This window comes from Salmo salar, chromosome 16 (genome assembly GCF_965601325.2).
Source record: "Salmo salar chromosome 16, fSalSal1, whole genome shotgun sequence".
NCBI lineage: Eukaryota > Metazoa > Chordata > Actinopteri > Salmoniformes > Salmonidae > Salmo > Salmo salar.
In genome coordinates, this window is record NC_138306.1 from 23,791,233 (window position 1) to 23,812,500 (window position 21,268).

The following is a 21,268-nucleotide window of genomic DNA, read 5'->3' on the forward strand; positions in this document are numbered from 1 at the left end:
GTCAAAAATCGTTAAACATTTTTGGCAATTTAGCTAGCTTGCACTTGCTACTTAATTTGTCCTATTTAGCTAGCTTGCTGTTGCTAGCTAATTTGTCCTGGGATATAAACATTGATTTGTTATTTTACCTGAAATGCACAAGGTCCTCTACTCCAACAATTAATCCACACATAAAACGGTCAACCGAATCGTTTCTAGTCATCATCTCCTTCTAGGCATTTTCCTTCTCTTGACTTTATATTGCGATTGGCAACTTTCATAAATTAGGTGCATTACCACCACTGACCTCGTTCGTCTTTCATTTACCCACGTGGGTATAACCAATGGGTATGTGCTTCTATAAACCAATGAGGAGATGGGAGAGGCAGGACTTGCAGCGCGATCTGCGTCAGAAATAGAACTGACTTCTATTTTAGCCCTTCGTAACGCAGATGCACGCAAGCAGTGTGGGTGCAATAATTGAATAATATATCTTTCTAAATTTATTTTGCAACGCACGCGACGCAAGCGGTGTAGTCAGCCTGTTAGTGTACCAAACGCTGCCTGCGGGCAGTGACGACGGACTTCTCCGTCACAAATGTATTGGTTCAATGAACTCACCAGATCTACACAACGTCTCTCATTCCCATCATATTCATAAATTGGGTCTGTTTCCCCTTTGATTTAGTAACTATGGCTCTATCCACTGTTACTGACAGGATGCATCCACCTGCCACAAAGATGTACTTTTCCATCACCCAGGATTTCTCCGTACTTCTCCGTGCATATCACCTTATCAGTCAGGAGAGGCTTTGAGTTATTGGGAGTACACATTCCTGCAGTCCAATAAATGCTGTGCATTTTCGCTTTGTCATTATGGGGTATTGTGATGTCATTATGGGGTGTTGTGTGTAGATTGATTCATGGGGGGGGAAAATATGTTTAAACCATTTTAGAATAAGGCTGTAACGTAACTGTGGATAAAGGGAAGGGGTCTGAATACTTTCCGAGTGCACTGTAATTACATTTCTCCTACACAGAGCTTGAACCTAACACTATTTTCTCAGGATGTATAAAAACAATCTATTCATACTAAGAGGATATAACAGTAAAACATTGTGATTAGGACACTAGTAATACTCAGTTGTATTGGCACTTCTTTGTAAATATCAGCAGTTACTTTACTGTTCTGTAAATAAGTCTAACCAATGACGCATTGCAAACAGCCTGGTATTCTGGTATGGGTGTTATTCCTCTTTTGTTATTGTTTTGCTCAGACATCTGTGGTTGTTCAACCACAACAAAATAACGGAAATGCTCAGTTAAGCTATGAGCATGTGTGATATAAGCAAATGATAAACATGCATGAGATGTTTTGAACTGAAATGTAGTGTATATTATCGCTAGCATCTTTTGTAGCCAGTGATCTCTCGTGACCATGTAATGTGCAGTGTTACTACATGGTTGTTACTACATGGAGTGGTAATGTAGTGTCTTTTGTTGCTGGTATGTGACAAGCTAAGGGGACTTGTGAGTAACAGATGTCCAAACTCAGGTTAATGCAGGAAGTAGTTTTCATTGGTCTGTAAGTGTGAACAACATAACTTGCCTAATAAGGTTCTGCCTTATACTCCATAGATGCTATTTTTGAGATGACAATGTCAGAGGAGTTCCTAGTGTTATAAATGTCTTAATGAACTGTTTGAATTACCGTAAGTGAATGGTGTGTTAGACCAGTCCATTCTGTTGCAGTGAACTGTGTTTGGAGTCAGCCAGTGAGGCAGTTAGTGAATGGTGAACACATGTAAACACAGAATGGGGCGGAGTGGTTTGAATTAAGTGTAGGCACATGGTTTTTGTCACAACATTTCTGACCCTGTCGTGGATGATTTTAACGTCATGTTTTATTACGTCAACAATATGTTCTATTTATTTGGGATTTAAAAAAAAAAATCTCAGCTTTTCAGTTATCACACTTTGGGTTTCAATTGCTGCTTCTATAAAAACATTCGGGAAAGGGAGATACCAAGTCAGTTGTCCAACTGAATTCATTTAACTGAAACGTGTCTTCCACATTTAACCCAACCCCTCTAAATCAGAGAGGTGCGGGGGGCTGCCTTAATAGACATCCACGTCTTCGGCGCCCGGGAAACAGTGGGTTAACTGCCTTGCTCAGGGGAAGAACGACAGATTTTTACAGCTGCTGTTAAAATGTTCACGTCAGGCCAAAAGTATGGAATAAGAGAACAAAGGCTATTTATATAAATAAGATTAGTATACATCTTAATTTAGGAAATTACTTTTAATGTTATAAATAATTTAATGGTTTAATTTATTTAATCAACCGATTCTTTAAAAACGTAACGTTATCGCTAACATTGTTGTTATTTTTAAGCCTGTCAATCTCTAAGGATATATACAGTGCATTCAGAAAGAATTCAGACCCTTTACTCAGTACTTTGTTGAAGCACCTTTAGCAGTGATTACAGCCTTGTCGTCTTGGGTATGACACTACAAGCTTGGCACACCTGCATTTGGGGAGTTTCTCCCATTCTTCTCTGCAGATCCTCTCAAGCTCTGTCAGGTTGGATGAGGAGTGTCACTGCATAGCTATTTTCAGTTCTCTCCAGAGATCGGTTTCAAGTCCAGGCTCTGGCTGGGCCACTCAAGGACATTCAGACTTGTCCCAAAGCCGCTCCTGCGTTGTCTTTGCTGTGTGCTTAGGGTCTTTGTCCTGTGAACCTTTGCCCCAGTCTGAGGTTCTGAGCACTTTGGAGCAGGTTTTCATCAAGGATCTCTCTCTGTACTTTGCTCCCTTCATCTTTCACTTGATCCTGACTAGTCTCCGAGTCCCTGCCTCTGAAAAACATCCCCATAGCATGATGCTGCCACCACCATCCTTCACCATAGGGATGGTGCCAGGTTTCCTCCAGACGTGATGCTTGGCATTCTGGCTTAGCATCATGGTTTTATCCGACCAGGGAGACCTTTAGGTGCCTTTTGGTCTCCTGGTCTGAGAGTCCTTTAGGTGCCTTTTGGTCTCCTGGTCTGAGAGTCCTTTAGGTGCCTTTTGGTCTCCTGGTCTGAGAGTCCTTTAGGTGCCTTTTGGTCTCCTGGTCTGAGAGTCCTTTAGGTGCCTTTTGGTCTCCTGGTCTGAGAGTCCTTTAGGTGCCTTTTGGCAAACTCCAAGCAGGCTGTCATGTGCCTTTTACTGAGAAGTGGCTTCCTTCTGGCCACTCTACCATAAAGGCCTGATTGGTGGAGTGCTGCAAAGATGGTTGTCCTTCTGGAAGGTTCTCCCATCTCCACAGAGGAACTCTGGAGCTCTGTCAGGTTGACAATTGGGTTCTGTCACCTCCCTGACCAAGGCCCTTCTCCCCCGATTGCGCAGTTTGGCTGGCGGCCAGCTCTAGGAAGAGTCTTCGTGGTTCCAAACTTCTTCCATTTAAGAATGATGGAGGCCACTGTGCTCTTGGAGACCTTCAATACTGCAGAAATGTTTTGGTACCCTTCCCCAGATCTGTGCCTTGACACAATCCTGTCATGGAGCTCTACAGACAATTCCTTCGACCTCATGGCTTGGTTTTTGCCCTGACATGCACTGTCAACAGTGAGACTGAGTGGAATTTATTTGAATTGCACTGAATTCAATTTTACTTTATCACTCACATGTTTTAGTCTACATCCTGGCCAATTCAATTTGAATTTCAACTCATGAGTTGAGTGTGAGTTGATTCCAAAATTCAGAATTGCGCACAACCGTGGTATCGAACCGCAAATGTTTTTCATGGCTGTTTCCATATGCACTGCAGAACGGGAAGAGAAAAGGGAAACTACTGGTCCATGCCACGGGCACAACAGATGAACTGAAACTAGGTCAGTTAGTTAGAGAGCAAAGCAAGCACCCCCTCGCCCCTGACTCAACCTCAGCCCTTACCCAGGCTCAGGGTCACCCCTCCTCCTGAAATATACTCTGGTTCCCTGTCACCCCCTCACCCCTGTGCGTACCCTCCCTAAAAAAAAACTGCCATTGTCCAAAGAATCCTCATCCTTCCACCTCCTGTCCTCCAAACCCCCCCTCCCTAGTAACCACACCCCCAAAGACGCCCAACACTTAATAACAGTGACAAAAACCCCAGAGCCAGAACAGCTCAGTTCCTTTCTAACTACAGTCAGACAAAAACCCCAGAGCCAGAACAGCTCAGTTCCTTTCTAACTACAGTCAGACAAAAACCCCAGAGCCAGAACAGCTCAGTTCCTTTCTAACTACAGTCAGACAAAAACCCCAGAGCCAGAACAGCTCAGTTCCTTTCTAACTACAGTCAGACAAAAACCCCAGAGCCAGAACAGCTCAGTTCCTTTCTAACTACAGTCAGACAAAAACCCCAGAGCCAGAACAGCTCAGTTCCTTTCTAACTACAGTCAGACAAAAACCCCAGAGCCAGAACAGCTCAGTTCCTTTCTAACTACAGTCAGACAAAAACCCCAGAGCCAGAACAGCTCAGTTCCTTTCTAACTACAGTCAGACAAAAACCCCAGAGCCAGAACAGCTCAGTTCCTTTCTAACTACAGTCAGACAAAAACCCCAGAGCCAGAACAGCTCAGTTCCTTTCTAACTACAGTCAGACAAAAACCCCAGAGCCAGAACAGCTCAGTTCCTTTCTAACTACAGTCAGACAAAAACCCCAGAGCCAGAACAGCTCAGTTCCTTTCTAACTACAGTCAGACAAAAACCCCAGAGCCAGAACAGCTCAGTTCCTTTCTAACTACAGTCAGACAAAAACCCCAGAGCCAGAACAGCTCAGTTCCTTTCTAACTACAGTCAGAGGTCAGTCTGACAGTGGAAAGCTCTCTCTCACTCTCACACTCACTCACTCACTCACTCACTCACTCACTCACTCACTCACTCACTCACTCACTCACTCACTCACTCACTCACTCACTCACTCACTCACTCACTCACTCACTCACTCACTCACTCACTCACTCACTCTCACACTCTCACACTCTCACACTCACTCAATAGGGAGCGTTTCCTGGACAACCTGGCCACTTGCCAGATCTTGCAGATCTTGTTGTTTCATATTGTGGTCTGGTCTGGGTTGGCACTTTTGGCAGATCAGAGAGCAGATGTAGGCCTAGCAGTGTATCTGGCAACACTGAGACTGAGGCATAAAGGCCTCAGGCCTGTGCACAAACTCTGGCCTTTTTACTCCTGTTTTAGTATTTAAATAGGCCTATTGTCGAAGTGAAATTAGACTTTTTAGTTCGAATTTATTTGCTGGCTCTCTTAGTTAAGAAAAGGTTTTGATTATTGTTGAGTTTTACTGGTCCAAGAATGAAGGCGTTGGCGATCATAAAGTGTTCCAAAGAGTCAGTCTACAAATGCATGAAGGTATCTGATTTGACTTGTACTTGATATTCTGTCAGGGCTTTACGCTAGCCACCTGTTGATTGTTACCGGACAGAGCTCTGTGTGTTTGGATAAGAGTGCACTATGAGAAGCCTAGGTATTGTAGTAGTGAGTGTGGCCTACTTAATCTGACTTCAACTCTTTATCAGCAATCTATTGTTTCAAATAGATGTATGAAGATGTATTGTTTTTTTTGTGGTAGGCTAGCTTTGGCTGTTGTCTGAGTAGAGCCAGCAAAAAAATTTTTTAACACATGACCTGACCAAGAAGAACTCCCGTCCCTACCGATGAGAAATGTTAAGTTGTATGATTTGTGATGGTAGACTGAGGGGATTTGGTTAGTAGGCAGGAAGAATGAGGTTTTTTACGTTTCCACTTTCGTCTCTCGCTCGGTCACACTTTGGCCCTTTTTGTTTTCAGTTTGGTGGGAAAGTATGCCAAAGCTGCACACATTCCTCATGTCACTGCCCCATGCCAGAGAGAACAGGCGCAAGGTCCTACGGCCGTGGGTGTGTGTGCGCGCGCGTACAATTGTTTGATAGTGTGAAAGTTATTTCAGTTTTACCTCTTCCTATATATTTACATCAAATTATATTAAAGTTTAAAGTGACTCTCCCAGTACTTTTGTATACTTTTTAGCCAGTAGTTCTGAAAGTAGCACTCACCAACCAAAGTGATCTCCGAAAATGGCATGCTACCTCCCATATGTGCAGCTACTCTACACGACCAAAGGTATGTGGACACCTGCTCGTCGAACATCTCATTCCAGAATCATGGACATTAATATGGAGTTGGGCCCCACTTTGCTGCTATAACAGCCTCTACTCTTCTGGGAAGGCTTTCCACTAGATGTTGGAACATGCTTCCATTCAGCCATGAGCATTCGTGAGGTCGGGCACTGATGTTGGGCGATTAGGCCTGCCTCACAGTCGGCGTTTCAAATCATCCCAAATGTGTTTCGATGGGTTGAGGTCAGGGCTCTGTGCAGGCTAGTCAAGTTCTTCCGCATCGATCTCGACAAACCATTTCTGTATGGACCTTGCTTTGTGCACGGGGGCATTGTGATGCTGAAACAGGAAAGGGCCTTCCCCAAACTGTTGCCACAAAGTTGGAAGCAGAGAATTGTCTAGAATGTCATTGTATGCTGTAGCGTTAAGATTTCCCTTCACTGGACTAAGGGGCCTAGCCCGAACCATGAAAAACAGCCCCAGACCATTATTCTTCCTCCACCAAACTTTGCAGTGGGCACTATTCATTGGGGCAGGTTGCATTCTGGCATCCGCCAAAGCCAGATTCATCTGTCGGACTGCCAGATGGTGAAGCGGGATTCATCACTCCAGAGAACACATTTTCCACTGCTCCAGAGTCCAATGGTGGCAGGCTTTACACCACTCCAACCAACGCTTGGCATTGCGCATGGTGATCTTTGGCTTTTGTGCAGCTGCTCGGCCATGGAAACCCATTTCATGTAGTTCCTGACGAACAGTTCTTGTGCTGATGTTGCTTCCAGAGGCAGTTTGGAACTCTGAGTGTTGCAACCGAGGACAAACTATTTTTACACGCTTCAGCACTCGGCAGTCCCGTTCTGTGAACTTGTGTGGCCTACCACGTCGCGTCTGAGCCGTTATTGCTCCTAGATGTTTCCACTTAACATTAACAACACATACACTTGACCGGGGCAGCTCTAGCAGGGCAGAAATTTGACGAACTGAGCATGTCTTTAATGTACAGTAACAGTCAAAAGTTTGGACACACCTACTCATTTAAGGATTATTCTTTATTTTTTCGATTTTCTGCATTGTAGAATAATAGTGAACAAATCAAAACTAAGAAATAACATATGGAATCATGTAGTAACCGAAAAGGTGTTAAACAAATCAAAATATATTTTAGATTCTTCAAAGTAGCCACCTTTTGCCTTAATGACAGCTTTGAACACTTTTGGCATTATCTCAACCAGCCTCACCTGAAATTCTTTTTCAACAGTCCCACATATGCTGAGCACTTGTTAGCTGATTTCCCTTCACTCTGCGGTCCAACTCATCCCAAACCATCTCACTTGGGTTGAGGTTTGGTGATTGTGGATGCCAGGTCATCTGATGCATCACTCCACCACTCTTCTTCTTGGTCAAATAGCCCTTACACAGCCTGGAGGTGTGTTGGATCATTGTTCTGTTGAAAAACAAATGATAGTCTCACTAAGCGCAAACCAGATGGAATGGCATATTGCTGCAGAATGCTGTGGTAGCCATGCTGGTTAAGTGTGCCTTGAATGCTAAATAAATCACAGAAAGTGGCACCATCCCAGCACCTCCTCCATGCTTCACGGTGGGGATCCACACATGTGGAGATCATCCGTTCACCTACTCTGCTTCTCACAAAGACACTGCGGTTGGAACCAAAAATCTCAAAATTGGACTCATCAGACCAAAGGACAGATTTCCACCGGTCTACTGGCCATTGCTCGTGTTTCTTGTCCCAAGAAAGTCTCTTCTTCTTATTGGTGTCCTTTAGTAGTGGTTTCTTTGCAGCAATTTGACCATGATTCACGCAGTCTCCTCTGAACAGTTGATGTTGAGATGTGTCTGTTACTTGAACTCTGAGCATTTATTTGGGCTGCAATTTCTGAGGTTGGTAACTCTAATGAACTTATCCTCTGCAACAGAGGTAACTCTGGGTCTTCCTTTCCTGTGGCGGTCCTCATGAGAGCCAGTTTCATCATAGCGCTTGATGGTTTTTGCGACTGCACTTGGTGAAACTTTCAAAGTTGTTTAAATTTTCCGGAATGACGGACCTTCATGTTTTAAAGTAACGATGGACTGTCGTTTTTTTGCTTAATTGAGCTGTTCTTGCCATAATATGGACTTAGCCTTATTTGGTAAAAGACCAAATACCAGCCCTACCTTGTCACAACACAACTGATTGGCTCTAACGCATTAAGAAGGAAAGAAATTCCACAAATGAACTTTTAACAAGGCACACCTGTTAATTTATTAATTTTTTTATTTAACATTTAACTCGGCAAGTCAGTTAAGAACAAATTCTTATTTACAATGACAGCCTACACCGGCCAAACCTGGACAAGGCTGGGCCAATTGTGCGCCACCCTATGGGACTCCCAATCATGGCCGGTTGTGATACAGCCTGGAATCGAACCAGGTTGTCTGTAGTGACGCCTCAAGCACTGAGATGCAGTGCCTTAGACCGCTGCACCACTCGGGAGCATTGAAATGGATTCCAGGTGACTACCTCATGAAGCTGTTTGAGAGAATGCCAAGAGTGTGCAAAGCTGTCATCAAGGCAAAGGGTGGCTACTTTGAAAAATCTCATTATGTTTTTATTTATTTAACACTTCTTTGGTTACTACATTATTCCATATGTTATTTCATAGTTTTTATGTCTTCACTATTATTCTACAATGTAGAAAATAGTAAAATAAATAAAAACCCTTGAATGGCTAGGTGTGTCCAAACGTTTAACCGGTACTGTAATTTGATGAATATATGTAGGTTTATTCGTACTTGTTCTTTATGAACTGTAAAGCACTTTTGTCCAACTCACAGTCACTATACTGCTTTGAAAGAAACAAGTGATGATGTATTTTGTCCCAAGCATGCGCTAACTGAAAGCTAGCTGACAGAAATGTTTGAGGATTTGCCCTCTTTCCAAAAGTTTAGTGAGCTAAACACTGATATTGCAAATCCCCACACTTAAAAAAGCATCAACATGAATGTTTGTGCCAAGATGTAGAGACACTTTCACTTTGACATCATACTAGTAAAAGGCTACTGTTCGCATTGTTTGACCTTTGCTGAATGAAATGAGTATATGCCATATTGTCTGTAAGCCAAATCTAGTCTCATAGACCTGTGTTTATACTTTCTCTCCTGACTGTCTGTAACACTGACGTTCCTATGATCCCCCCCGTAGGACCGTAAGCTGTCCAAGTCGGAGCGCCAGCGGTTCAAAGAGGAGGCGGGCATGCTGAAGGGGCTGCAGCACCCCAACATCGTCCGCTTCTACGAATCCTGGGAGGCCCCCGTTAAAGGCAGGAAGTGCATTGTGCTGGTCACAGAACTCATGACCTCCGGAACACTGAAAACGTGAGTATCACTCTTACACGCAGGCGTCAACACCAGTCCAGTGCTGGACGTCATGCAAACGGTGTTGCTCTCTTCTGTGTGTTCTTTCTCAACGATGGTCATAATGAAACTGTCTGCACTAGGTTCCTGAGTCAGTGACTTGTAATGAGGATGGATGTGTGACGTCCATCTTTAACCCTCTATCTGTCCTGTTCTGTAGGTATCTGAAGCGTTTCAAGGTGATGAAGATTAAGGTTCTGAGGAGCTGGTGTCGGCAGATCCTGAAGGGGTTGCACTTCCTCCACACCAGGGCCCCTCCCATCATTCACAGGGACCTGAAGTGTGACAACATCTTCATCACCGGCCCCACAGGCTCCGTCAAGATTGGAGACCTGGGATTGGCCACACTCAAGAGGTCCTCTTTCGCCAAGAGTGTCATAGGTAAGACCCCAATATCACCCACTTCCTTTTACTGTGCCCTGCTTTCCTCCCCGCTACACTCCAAAGGGATGTCTTGTGTGAGGTTGCTATACTGTGGTTGACCTTGAGATTATGAAGGGTTTGAGTTGGGGGGGGGGGGGGGGGGGGTTAGGTTTTTGTTTCTGATCATCTTTTTTTTATGACAATGTGGTTGGAAAGCAGACCACAATGTTTCAGCTCTCTAATCAAACCACAGCACAAGCGGAGGCCAGGTCATGGGGAGACCCACAACCCTCTCTTTACACACACTGTCATGTCAGTGAGTCCGCCAGGGCTGGTTACTCAGTGACAGAATCGATTAGATAGTCTTTTTCCTCCATAAAGTGAAAGTTTGCTGTGTCAGGCTCCTACTAAGAGTAAGTAGCGCCTTCAATCTCGCTGTGAAATATGAATCTCAATCCACCTGTCATGGCTTAACTGTCAGGCTAGCCAGACCAGGGCTACAGGTATGGCCACTGGTTCTGTGTTCTGTCTCAGACTGGTCTTTGCTCTGTGGTTTGGAAATATGTGGTCTGTTTGCCAATGATGCCAATAACATTTCCCGTTTGTCTCTCTTTTTTTTAAGGGTTTGCTCCCACAGGTTTTTGTCAGTGTTTCTCTGTCTTTTAAACCATTTTAGGAGCACAGAGAATGTCTGCTTCTTTTTCTGTCTGGAAAGCCCCCCCCCCACCCACTTCTCCTTTATCAGACTTTTTTATTTTTTTATTTCTTTCACTCTCGGGTATGTTTTGAAACTGTAGGCTCTAGCCTCAGCTGTGCTCCAAGCTGCAGTAAAGGAATAAGTAGGGTACTGCTGGTAAGTGAGTATTGTTATGGGCCTGGTAAGTGTGCGAGTGCACTGTGACACACATCTTACAAAAACCTATTCATTTCAAATATCCATTTAGAGTTTTTCTGTGTAAGACCCTCAGAAGATTGAGAGCAGAGTATCTGCTATTTGAATACGGCTGGTGTCCAGACACACACTGTTTCACTAACTAGCTATGGGATCTGCTTCTCTCGGCCCTCACCGTAACACCTTACTCCCCAGGTCAATGAGGACAGGTAAGTTGGCCTACTTAAAGGTAAGTTTGTATGAAACGGGTTATGTTTGAGTGTTTGATTGTGAAAGGTAAGGTCTTGACACAAGTTATTTCCATAGCTAGTCTTACGATTCGTGCCCCTTCTCTGCCATTTTGAAGCCCCTGATCATTGGCACTCAACTCACTAACCAGGTTCTGACAGGTAAACCGGGTAATTCTACAGTCTGTCAGTAGTTGAACTGATATGTGTCTAACACCAATTTGCCCACAGTGTGTTCTGTACACCAGCCATCTTCTTTAGACCCCCTATACCAGGTGTCAACCCCCCCCCCCCCCAGATAACCAGGTCTTACACAGAGAGACGTGTGCCTCTTTCACTACAGTCTAACTGAGCCCAGCTTCCCTCCTTTTTTTTGTTGCTCTCCTCCCCCCCCCCTCTCCTCTCGCTCTCTCTCTCTCTCTCTCTCTCTCTCTCTTTCTCTCCTCTCGCAGGTTCTGCTCACCCGGAGGCAGCGGCGACGGGTCACTCTTCCTCCTCCTCCTCTTCGGTTAGAGGAGAAGAGGGGCGTTTTGGGTGTGACACTCCGAGAGGGAGAGAGACACAGAGTTCTGAATGGTTGTATTTGATTTAAGGTACCCCTGAGTTCATGGCGCCTGAGATGTATGAGGAGAAGTACGACGAGTCAGTGGATGTGTATGCCTTTGGGATGTGCATGCTGGAGATGGCCACCTCAGAGTACCCATACTCCGAGTGCCAGAACGCTGCACAGATCTACCGCAGAGTCACCAGCGTAAGTCTCCCCCGCCTCAACCCTCATTCCATGAACCTCTCTCCCTATTGTCCTCCTGCTCTGCCACCCCCCTCTCCCTGTTGTCCTCCCACTCTGCCACCCCCCAGCTCCCTATTGTCCTCCTGCTCTGCCACCCCCCAGCTCCCTATTGTCCTCCTGCTCTGCCACCCCCCTCTCCCTGTTGTCCTCCCACTCTGCCACCCCCCAGCTCCCTATTGTCCTCCTGCTCTGCCACCCCCCAGCTCCCTATTGTCCTCCTGCTCTGCCACTCCCCTCTCCCTGTTGTCCTCCTGCTCTGCCATTCCCCTCTCCCTGTTGTCCTCCTGCTCTGCCACTCCCCTCTCCCTATTGTCCTCCTGCTCTGCCACTCCCCTCTCCCTGTTGTCCTCCTGCTCTGCCATTCCCCTCTCCCTGTTGTCCTCCTGCTCTGCCACTCCCCTCTCCCTATTGTCCTCCTGCTCTGCCACTCCCCTCTCCCTATTGTCCTCCTGCTCTGCCACTCCCCTCTCCCTATTGTCCTCCTGCTCTGCCACTCCCCTCTCCCTATTGTCCTCCTGCTCTGCCACTCCCCTCTCCCTATTGTCCTCCTGCTCTGCCACTCCCCTCTCCCTATTGTCCTCCTGCTCTGCCACCCCCCAGCTCCCTATTGTCCTCCTGCTCTGCCACTCCCCTCTCCCTGTTGTCCTCCCACTCTGCCACCTCCCAGCTCCCTATTGTCCTCCTGCTCTGCCATTCCCCTCTCCCTATTGTCCTCCTGCTCTGCCATTCCCCTCTCCCTGTTGTCCTCCTGCTCTGCCACCCCCCTCTCCCTGTTGTCCTCCCACTCTGCCACCCCTCTCTCCTCCTCCTCACTCCGGTTCCTTTCCTTTACGTGTCCCGTCTCCTCCCTCTCTGCTGTTTTCTCCCTTTTGAGCACAGTTCTTTTTCATTTGCATCATTGGCCTTCCTTTGCCACTCTCTTTCTCTCCTATCTTTATCGATTTCTCACCCCTCTTTCTGTCTTCGCCTCGAGTCCTCTTCCTCCCTCTCTCTACCTATTTCCCTTCCCTCCAATCCTCCACTCCATTATTTTTCTCCCCCTCTATTTCCTTCTCTTCCTCTCTGTTTTCCTCGCTCTGTCTCCTGACGCGTGTGTGGAATGAGTCTAGAAGTTGTGTTGCGTGTCTGTCAGTTGAAGTGAGGAGTGTGTGATTGATCGGAGTGTCTGCACTGTCCTGTTATTTCCCTCTGGCTGATACTGTAACTGGTCTTTGGCTTGGATCCAAAGGAGGAGCAGTAACACACACACCTCGACATAGATACTCCATGATTTATGGTTAGAAATGGACCTTGAAGGTGAGCCTATTTTGTCACCAATCAGCATTGCCATTCTAGTAATGTAATCTCTGCTGCCACGCTCAATGATCACAGTTGTTCATCAACTACACTGGGAGGTAGTAGGTACACCTTCTCACTTCTGTGAGCACTGCACGACCACGGTGGGAAATGCACTTTTTGGTCCAACAGCCACTGTCGCAGGTAGATTTAAAAAAATCGACCAGACACTCATTTTTTTATTTACCAGACAAAATATTATTTTTGCCATAATTACAACAAAAATATAAACGGATGAGCATGCTTTCTGTTTTTCTAAAACAAGAAATGTATTACTATACTGAACAAAAATATAAATGCAACATGCAACAATTTCTAAGATTTAGCTGATTTACAGTTCATATAAAGAAATCAGTCAATTGAAATAAATGCATTAGGCCCTAATCTATGGATTTCACATGACTGGGCAGGGGTGCAGCCATGGGTGGCACTGGGGAGCCAAGCCCAGCAAATCAGAATGGATTTCTCCCCCACAAAAGGGCTTTGTTGCAGACAGAAATACTTCTCAGCCCCAGATGATCCCGCAGGTGAAGAAGCCAGATGTGGAACTCCTGGGCTGGCATGGTTACACGTGGTCTGTGATTGTGAGGTCGGTTGGACGTACTGCCAAATTCTCTAAAACGATGTTGGAGGCAGCTTATGGTAGAGAAATTAACATAACATTCTCTGACAACAGCTCTGGTGGACATTCCTGCAGTCAGCATGCCAATTTCACGCTTCCTCAACTTGAGACATCTGTGGCATTGTGATGTGACAAAACTGCACATTTTAAAGTGTCCTTTTATTGTCCCCAGCACAAGGTTCATTTATGTAATGATCATGGCGTTTTAATCAGCTTCTTGATATGTCACACCTGTCATGGCTTGACCAAGGATAAAATGCTAACTGACAGGAATGTTAACAGATTTGTGCACAACATTTGAGAGAAATAAGGTTTTTGTGCAAATGGAGAACTTCTGTGAAATTTTTCAGCTCATGAAACATGGGATTAACACTTTGTTGAGTTTATTTTTGTTCAGTATAGTAAGAAGTAATGGGGTATATTGCTTAATTTCATAATGTTTGTGACCTGTTTTTTTTAATATACATTGGTTCAAAGATTAAGTTTAAATGGTAAACAGTTCAACAGCTGAACATCACAAATCAACAAAGTGCTTACCTGCTACAAAAGGCTGAGTGATATGGCTTAAGTAGAAATGTAGAATCTCACAAATAAATCTAGGAGAACAATTCCACTATTTTAGAGTTTTTAATGATAAGAAATGACTAAAAGTTGATTATTAAAAGCTTTTAGGAGAGAGAGATCCCTGCTGAATCAAGCACAATCAGTAGGTGAGACAAACGCTCAGCTGCCCCTTTAAGGGACTGGCTGTTACCGTGGTAACTTGGATATGCACTTGTCTCTGATGAAAAAAACATTTCAGCAGACAGTTACAGCGAACTCAAACTAACATAAAAAATCAACCTAGCATGTGAACAAAGTGATATAACTGCCCAAGAAACTCGAGGAAAAAGTCACACTTTAGTAGCCTTTTCTAGTCAATTCGACCAACTTCTACATATGGATAAAAAATGTATATATTCCAAATATATGTGTGATCACCTGCCAACGTGGCTGGTGAAATAGACATTCTTACCCACCAATTACAAAATCTACCCGCATTTGGCAGGGTTGGTGTTAAATTCCCAGCCCTGTTTATGACACAGGTTACCTTTTTACCTCAGTTAAACATTGTTAAACTCCCTTGATAGGTTACTTACATTCCAGGAATCAGTATACAACATACTTATCACAGAATTGGGCAAACTTATGACTGTCTATCAGAGCTGTCGTAATGTGACTGTGATTACAGCTCTTATCCAGCCCTCCATACCTCTGTAGAGCCAGGCAGTCTCCTCTGTCTCTATAGACCTAATCTCTGTTACCCAGAAGTAAATCCTCTTGAAATATGGTCAGTTTCCTTATTTACATCCCCTCCCCCTCCCTCCCTCCCTCCCTCCCTCCCTCCCTCCCTCCCTCCCTCCCTCCCTCCCTGTAACAGCCCTAGCCACTAATCTTCAAAGGGTGGGAGTGTCACCATAACTCCTAAATGCATATGTAAAATTTAGATCAGTGGCCCTCAAAACAGGCCCAGGGTTCAGTGGGTACTGTAGCTACTGAACCTTGTTCTGAGATGAGAGCACTGTAACCGGTGACTCTATTCCCCCTCAACAACGTTGTTTTCCCACAAAAACATTTGGGACATTCAAGTACATCACATTCAATGACATGAGTTTTAACACAAAGCATGCACTGCTGCCCAGTAAAGGGTTATACTCTGTTCTAGTACAGTGCTGCTAGGAGGCGACAGGGCAACGCCACAGAACGTTCAGATATAAATATATTATGTAGAACAGACATACTTCTGGCATGTAGAATATGGAATCATTTCAGCTTTGTACACATCATTTCTATCTGCAACCTTGTGCCCTCCAGAACACAACCCGGAGTAGACCAGGGCCCGGTTTCTCAAAAGCATCGTAAGGCTACCTTCATCGTTAGAACCTTTTGTAGGTGCATCGTTAAATCTCCGAACGGTTTCCCAAAACCATTGTTACTAAAGTTGCTCTTGAAAACGTTTGTTATTTAATAACTGCCTCAGAACAGCTAAGTACGCCGTTTGATGCCGTTTTGCCCTTCCGCGTCATTTTATACACAGAAGATCTCTGCTAAACACCAAATTTAAGTTTATCTGTCTTTCTGTGACCGCCAATAACTTCAGAACGAATGTGACAGTGACTACAAATACAAAGTTGCCAATTTCTTTGCATAACAAGTGAATGATATAAAGGAACTTCAAATGAAAACCGAGAACTGTATCAAACGATAAATACAGTATAGGCTACATAGACCTATATATATATATATATATATATATGTCTGAATGATATTGGAATTTCATGTTAATTCAATTAAGTTTTATTTAGCTATTTGTATGCTTTTTAGCTATTCTACTCAATATATTTAATGATGTGTAACATGTGCGCAATGATGTGCCAAATATTGATTTAGGGCATTATTATGGTTAAGCGTTAGAATAAGCCGCATCAATATTTGTAGCCTTGGATGATAATATCGCTCTAGGAGCTGATCCGTCATCAGTATTGTGGAATAATTCTAATGTTGAGATTAAATTGGAAAGGGAGAACGCTGATCCGAGAGCAGTTCTGCCTTTCTTTCGATCCAATCCATATCAACACAAGCCTCAAGGACGCACTTTGCGAACATACTCTCTGTGTGGTGTTTTGGAAAACAACGTTACATCTTCTGATGGAAAGATGCATCATAAAACACTTGTACGCGTAAGTTCCATCGCTATCAGGAAACCAGGCCCAGGAAGTTAGAAAGATTCTTCTTCCGTGATTCTATGTTGACAATGTGTGGGTTGTTGACTGGGAGTTGTGTGTGTGTGTGTGTGTGTGTGTATCCTATAGGGGGTGAAGCCGGCCAGCTTCGACAAGGTGGCCATCCCTGAGGTGAAGGAGATCATCGAGGGATGTATCCGACAGAACAAGGACGAGAGGTCAGCTCACACTCACATTCTATTAATTTAACAGACACTCTTACCCAGTGTGATTTCTGCGAATTCCAGCTATAGAGTCGCGGATGCAGGGAGAGTATTCCTACCCATGCACCCAGGACCTTCTCAAAATGAGACGACTTTAAAAGGGTTTTGTTGTGTCAAAAATATCTGTGTTGATCTGACTCATCCCGTCTCTCCTAGGTACTCGATAAAGGACCTGCTGAACCATGCCTTCTTTCAGGAGGAGACCGGGGTGCGTGTGGAGCTGGCTGAGGAAGATGACGGGGAGATGGAGGCCATCAAGCTGTGGCTGAGGATAGAGGACGTCAAGAAGCTGAAGGGGAAGTACAAGGAAAACGAGGCCATCGAGTTCTCCTTCGACCTCAGGAAGGACGTCCCCGAGGACGTGGCCCAGGAGATGGTGGGTGATGACACACTGTCCACTTCAGAGAGATATTGACTGCACCCCTAACGGCACCATATTACCTATGTAGTGCATTACTTTTGACCAGGGCCAATAGTGAATAGGGCGCCATTTGGGAGTCTATTCTTCCTGATTATTTAGGAATCTTTCAAGTCCTAACACTGCCCTGGTCCCCTGTTCTGTTCTCTCTCTCTGTGTGTGCGTGTCTCTGTCTCAGGTGGAGTCTGGCTACGTGTGTGAAGGGGACCATAAGACCATGGCTAAGGCCATAAAGGACAGGGTTTCCCTCATCAGCAGGAAGAGGGAGCAGAGGCAACAGGTCTGTACCAGCTCAATGGAATCTTAGGTCTGAATCCTGAATGTAAAGTTTTATGATATTGCAATCAAATGAATTAAACTGAGGTGAACTTGATGTGATGATATTGAAGGTGAGAGAGGAGCAGGAGAAGAGGAGGCTGGAGGAGGAGCAGGGCCAACGACAACAAGAACAACTAATACTACAGCAGCAGTCCGGCACAGAGGCCTCCCAGCCAGGCCAACAGGCTGCCCCCTACACCCAGCCACAGCCCACCCAGCAGCCACCACAGCCCAACCTGCAGACTACACCCGACATCCCCCCTCAGACGGCACAGCTGGGGCCCCAGGGAGTTCCCTACATACCCCAGTCTACAGGGCAGCTCCCAGTCCCAGTATCAACCCAAGTTCTAGCCCAGCCAGAGTCAGAGGCGCCAGAGGTGGACCAGTACCCGCAGCAGACTGAGACGGGTCTGTACCTTCTGCCTGGCACCTTTTTTTTTGCACTCAGTGCTCTGTAGTATTGACCTAGTCTTAATCTAGTGTTTTTATGAACTATCAATTAATAAACCTATTCTTTACCCCTCCCTCTTTCAGCCAATCAAATAACAGATAGTTCCTCCATCCTTCCCGAGATGCACCTGGTTCAGCCGGTGGTGTCATACAGCTCTCTGCCCAGTCAGCAGCCTCAGCCAGAGGCCCCATACCCACAGGCCACACCCCCTGTCCAAACCGACCAATCGCAGCAGCAGCCGCAGCAGACCATGGTGAGTGTCATTATCGTGGCACGCAATGTATTTAATATATTCTTACAGTAACAGTACCCAACTCTTGTCTCTGTATGTACAGTATACTACTGACTTTCTCTCTCCCTCCTTCTATCCTCTCTCCTCCTCCCTCTGTCCTGTTTGTCAGGTGGTTCCTGCTGCCCAGACTGCCACTGTTGTCCCTGGGGCTCCACAACAGGTACATGTCACCATCACAATAACACCACAGCATACCACTGCTGTTCCTCAACTGATCATAGATGGAAACACCATGATGAGAGGTTCTTGTGGGCTGTTACCAAAAGACCAATGTAGACACGTTGTTGAAAACAATGGTGGACCATCTCTCCCTCTTTCTTTCGGTTTCTTTATGCATTCCTTTCCATTGTCTCTCTTTTTCTTTCTTCAGATGCACTTCTTATATTTTCCTCTCTATCCTCCCTCTTTCTCTTGGTCTCTGTTCCTTCCTTCTGCTCGCCTCCCTCTGTTTTTCTCGTTCTTTCCACCTTTCCCTCTCTTACCCTTTGTTTTATTTTGTTTGTTATTGTAGTATGGAGGTCACTGCCACCCATCGCTTCCCCCTCAGCTATATAAAAACCTTCCTTTGTAAACGCACATCTCTTCCCTCTACTCTCATACCCACAGCCCCCTCTAAATTTGCAGTGCATTTGGAAAGTATTCAGAACCCTTGACTTTTTCCACATTTTGTTACGTTACAGCCTTATTTTAAATTGATTAAATTACTTTTTCCCTCAATCGACACACAATAACCCATAATGACAAAGCAAAAACAAGTTTAGTAATTTTTGAGAATGTATTAAAAATAAAAAGCTGAAATACCTCAATTATTTAAGTATTCAGACCCTTTGCTATGAGACTCGAAATTGAGCTCAGGTGCATCCTGTTTCCATTGATCATCCTTGAGATGTTTCTACAACTTGATTGGAGTCCACCTGTGGTAAATTCAATTGATTGGACATCATTTGGAAAGTCACACACCTGTCTATATAAGGTCCCACAGTTGACAATGCATGTCAGAGCAAAAACCAAGCCATGAGGTCGAAGGAATTGTCCATAGAGATCCGAGACAGGATTGTGTCAAGGTACCCATCTGGAGAAGGGTACCAAAACATTTCTGAAGCATTGTTGGTCCCCAAGTGGCCTCCATCATTTTTAAATGGAAGAAATTTAGAACCACCAAGTCTGTTCCTAGAGCTGGCTGCCCGGCCAAACTGAGCAATGGGGGGAGAAGGGCCTTGGTCAGGGGAGGGGACCAAGAGCTCGATGGTCACTTTAACAGAGCCCCAGACTTCCTCTGTGGAGAAACTTCCAGAAGGACAACCATCTTTGCAGCACTCCTCCAATCAAGCCTTTATGGTAGAGTGACCAGACAGAAGCCACTCCTCTGTAAAAGGCACATGACAGCCCGCTTGGAGTTTGCCGAAAAGCGTGTAAAGGACTCAGACCATGAGAAACAAGATTCTCTGTTCTGATGAAACTAAGATTGAATTATTTGGCCTGAATGCCAAGCTTCACGTCTGGAGGAAACCAGGCACCATCCCTACGGTGAAGCATGGTGGTGGCAGCATCAAGCTGTGGGGATGTTTGTCAGCGGCAGGGACTGGGAGACTAGTCAGGATCAAGGGAAAGATGGCGGAACAGAGTACATAGAGATCTTTGAAAACCTACTCCAGAGCACTCACCTAAATCAACCATTTATCGGATCATCAACAACTTCAAGGAGAGGGGTTCAATTGTTGTGAAGAAGGCTTCAGGGTGCCCAAGAAAGTCCAGCAAGCGCCAGGACCGTCTCCTGAAGTTGATTCAGCTGCGGGATCGGGGCACCACCACTACAGAGCTTGCTCAGGAATGGCAGCAGGCAGGTGTGAGTGCATCTGCACGCACTGTGAGGCAAAGACTTTTGGAGGATGGCCTGGTGTCAAGAAGGGCAGCAAAGAAGCCACTTCTCTCCAGGAAAAACATCAGGGACAGACTGATATTCTGCAAAAGGTACAGGGATTGGACTGCTGAGGACTGGGGTAAAATCATTTTCTCTGATGAGTCCCCTTTCCGATTGTTTGAGGCATCCGGAAAAAAGATTGTCCTGAGAAGACAAGGTAAGCGCTACCATCAGTCCTGTGTCATGCCAACAGTAAAGCATCCTGAGACCATTCATGTGTGGGGTTGCTTTTCAGCCAAGGGAGTGGGCTCACTCACAATTTTGCCTAAGAACACAGCCATGCATTTATTTCTTTTTTCTTTTTTTCTTTCACCTTTATTTAACCAGGTAGGCAAGTTGAGAACAAGTTCTCATTTACAATTGCGACCTGGCCAAGATAAAGCAAAGCAGTTCGACACATACAGCAACACAGAGTTACACATGGAGTAAAACAAACATACAGTCAATAATACAGTAGAAAAATAGAAAAAGTAGAAAAAAAAGTCTATATACAAAGTGAGTAAATGAGGTGAGATAAGGGAGGTAAAGGCAAAAAAGGCCATGGTGGCAAAGTAAATACAATATAGCAAGTAAAACACTGGAATGGTAGATTTGTAGTGGAAGAAAGTGCAAAGTAGAAATATAAATAATGGGGTGCAAAGGAGCAAAATAAATACAGTAGGGGAAGGGGTAGTTGTTTGTGATAAATTATAGATGGGCTATGTACAGGTGCAGTGATCTGTGAGCTGCTCTGACAGTTGGTGCTTAAAGCTAGTGAGGGAGATAAGTGTTTCAGAGATTTTTGTAGTTCGTTCCAGTCATTGGCAGCAGAGAACTGGAAGGAGAGACGGCCAAAGGAGGAATTGGCTTTGGGGGTGACCAGAGAGATATACCTGCTGGAGCGCGTGCTACAGGTGGGTGCTGCTACGGTGACCAGTGAGCTGAGATAAGGGGGGACTTTACCTAGCAGGGTTTTGTAGATGACCTGGAGCCAGTGGGTTTGGCGACGAGTATGAAGCGAGGGCCAGCCAACGAGAGCGTACAGGTCACAGTGGTGGGTAGTATATGGGGCTTTGGTGACAAAACGGATGGCACTGTGATTGACTGCATCCAGTTTATTCAATAGGGTATTGGAGGCTA

At 45.1% G+C, this 21,268-nt stretch overlaps 1 protein-coding gene across 3 annotated transcripts in view; it reads left to right on the forward strand.

The window, feature by feature from the left end:
- Positions 1 to 21,268, forward strand: part of LOC106573365 (serine/threonine-protein kinase WNK1) — a 50,852-nt gene that overhangs the window by 16,423 nt on the left and 13,161 nt on the right. For 2 of the 3 annotated variants that reach the window (XM_045697046.2, XM_045697047.2), the window contains exons 3-11: positions 9,323 to 9,495; positions 9,695 to 9,915; positions 11,610 to 11,767; positions 16,616 to 16,704; positions 16,906 to 17,125; positions 17,346 to 17,447; positions 17,557 to 17,893; positions 18,020 to 18,189; positions 18,338 to 18,388. In XM_045697046.2, the coding sequence (XP_045553002.2) occupies positions 9,323 to 9,495; positions 9,695 to 9,915; positions 11,610 to 11,767; positions 16,616 to 16,704; positions 16,906 to 17,125; positions 17,346 to 17,447; positions 17,557 to 17,893; positions 18,020 to 18,189; positions 18,338 to 18,388 (1,521 nt within the window). Of the gene's footprint in view, positions 1 to 9,322; positions 9,496 to 9,694; positions 9,916 to 11,468; positions 11,768 to 16,615; positions 16,705 to 16,905; positions 17,126 to 17,345; positions 17,448 to 17,556; positions 17,894 to 18,019; positions 18,190 to 18,337; positions 18,389 to 21,268 lie in introns of those variants that run through there. The other variant, XM_045697048.2, reaches the window with a different exon arrangement.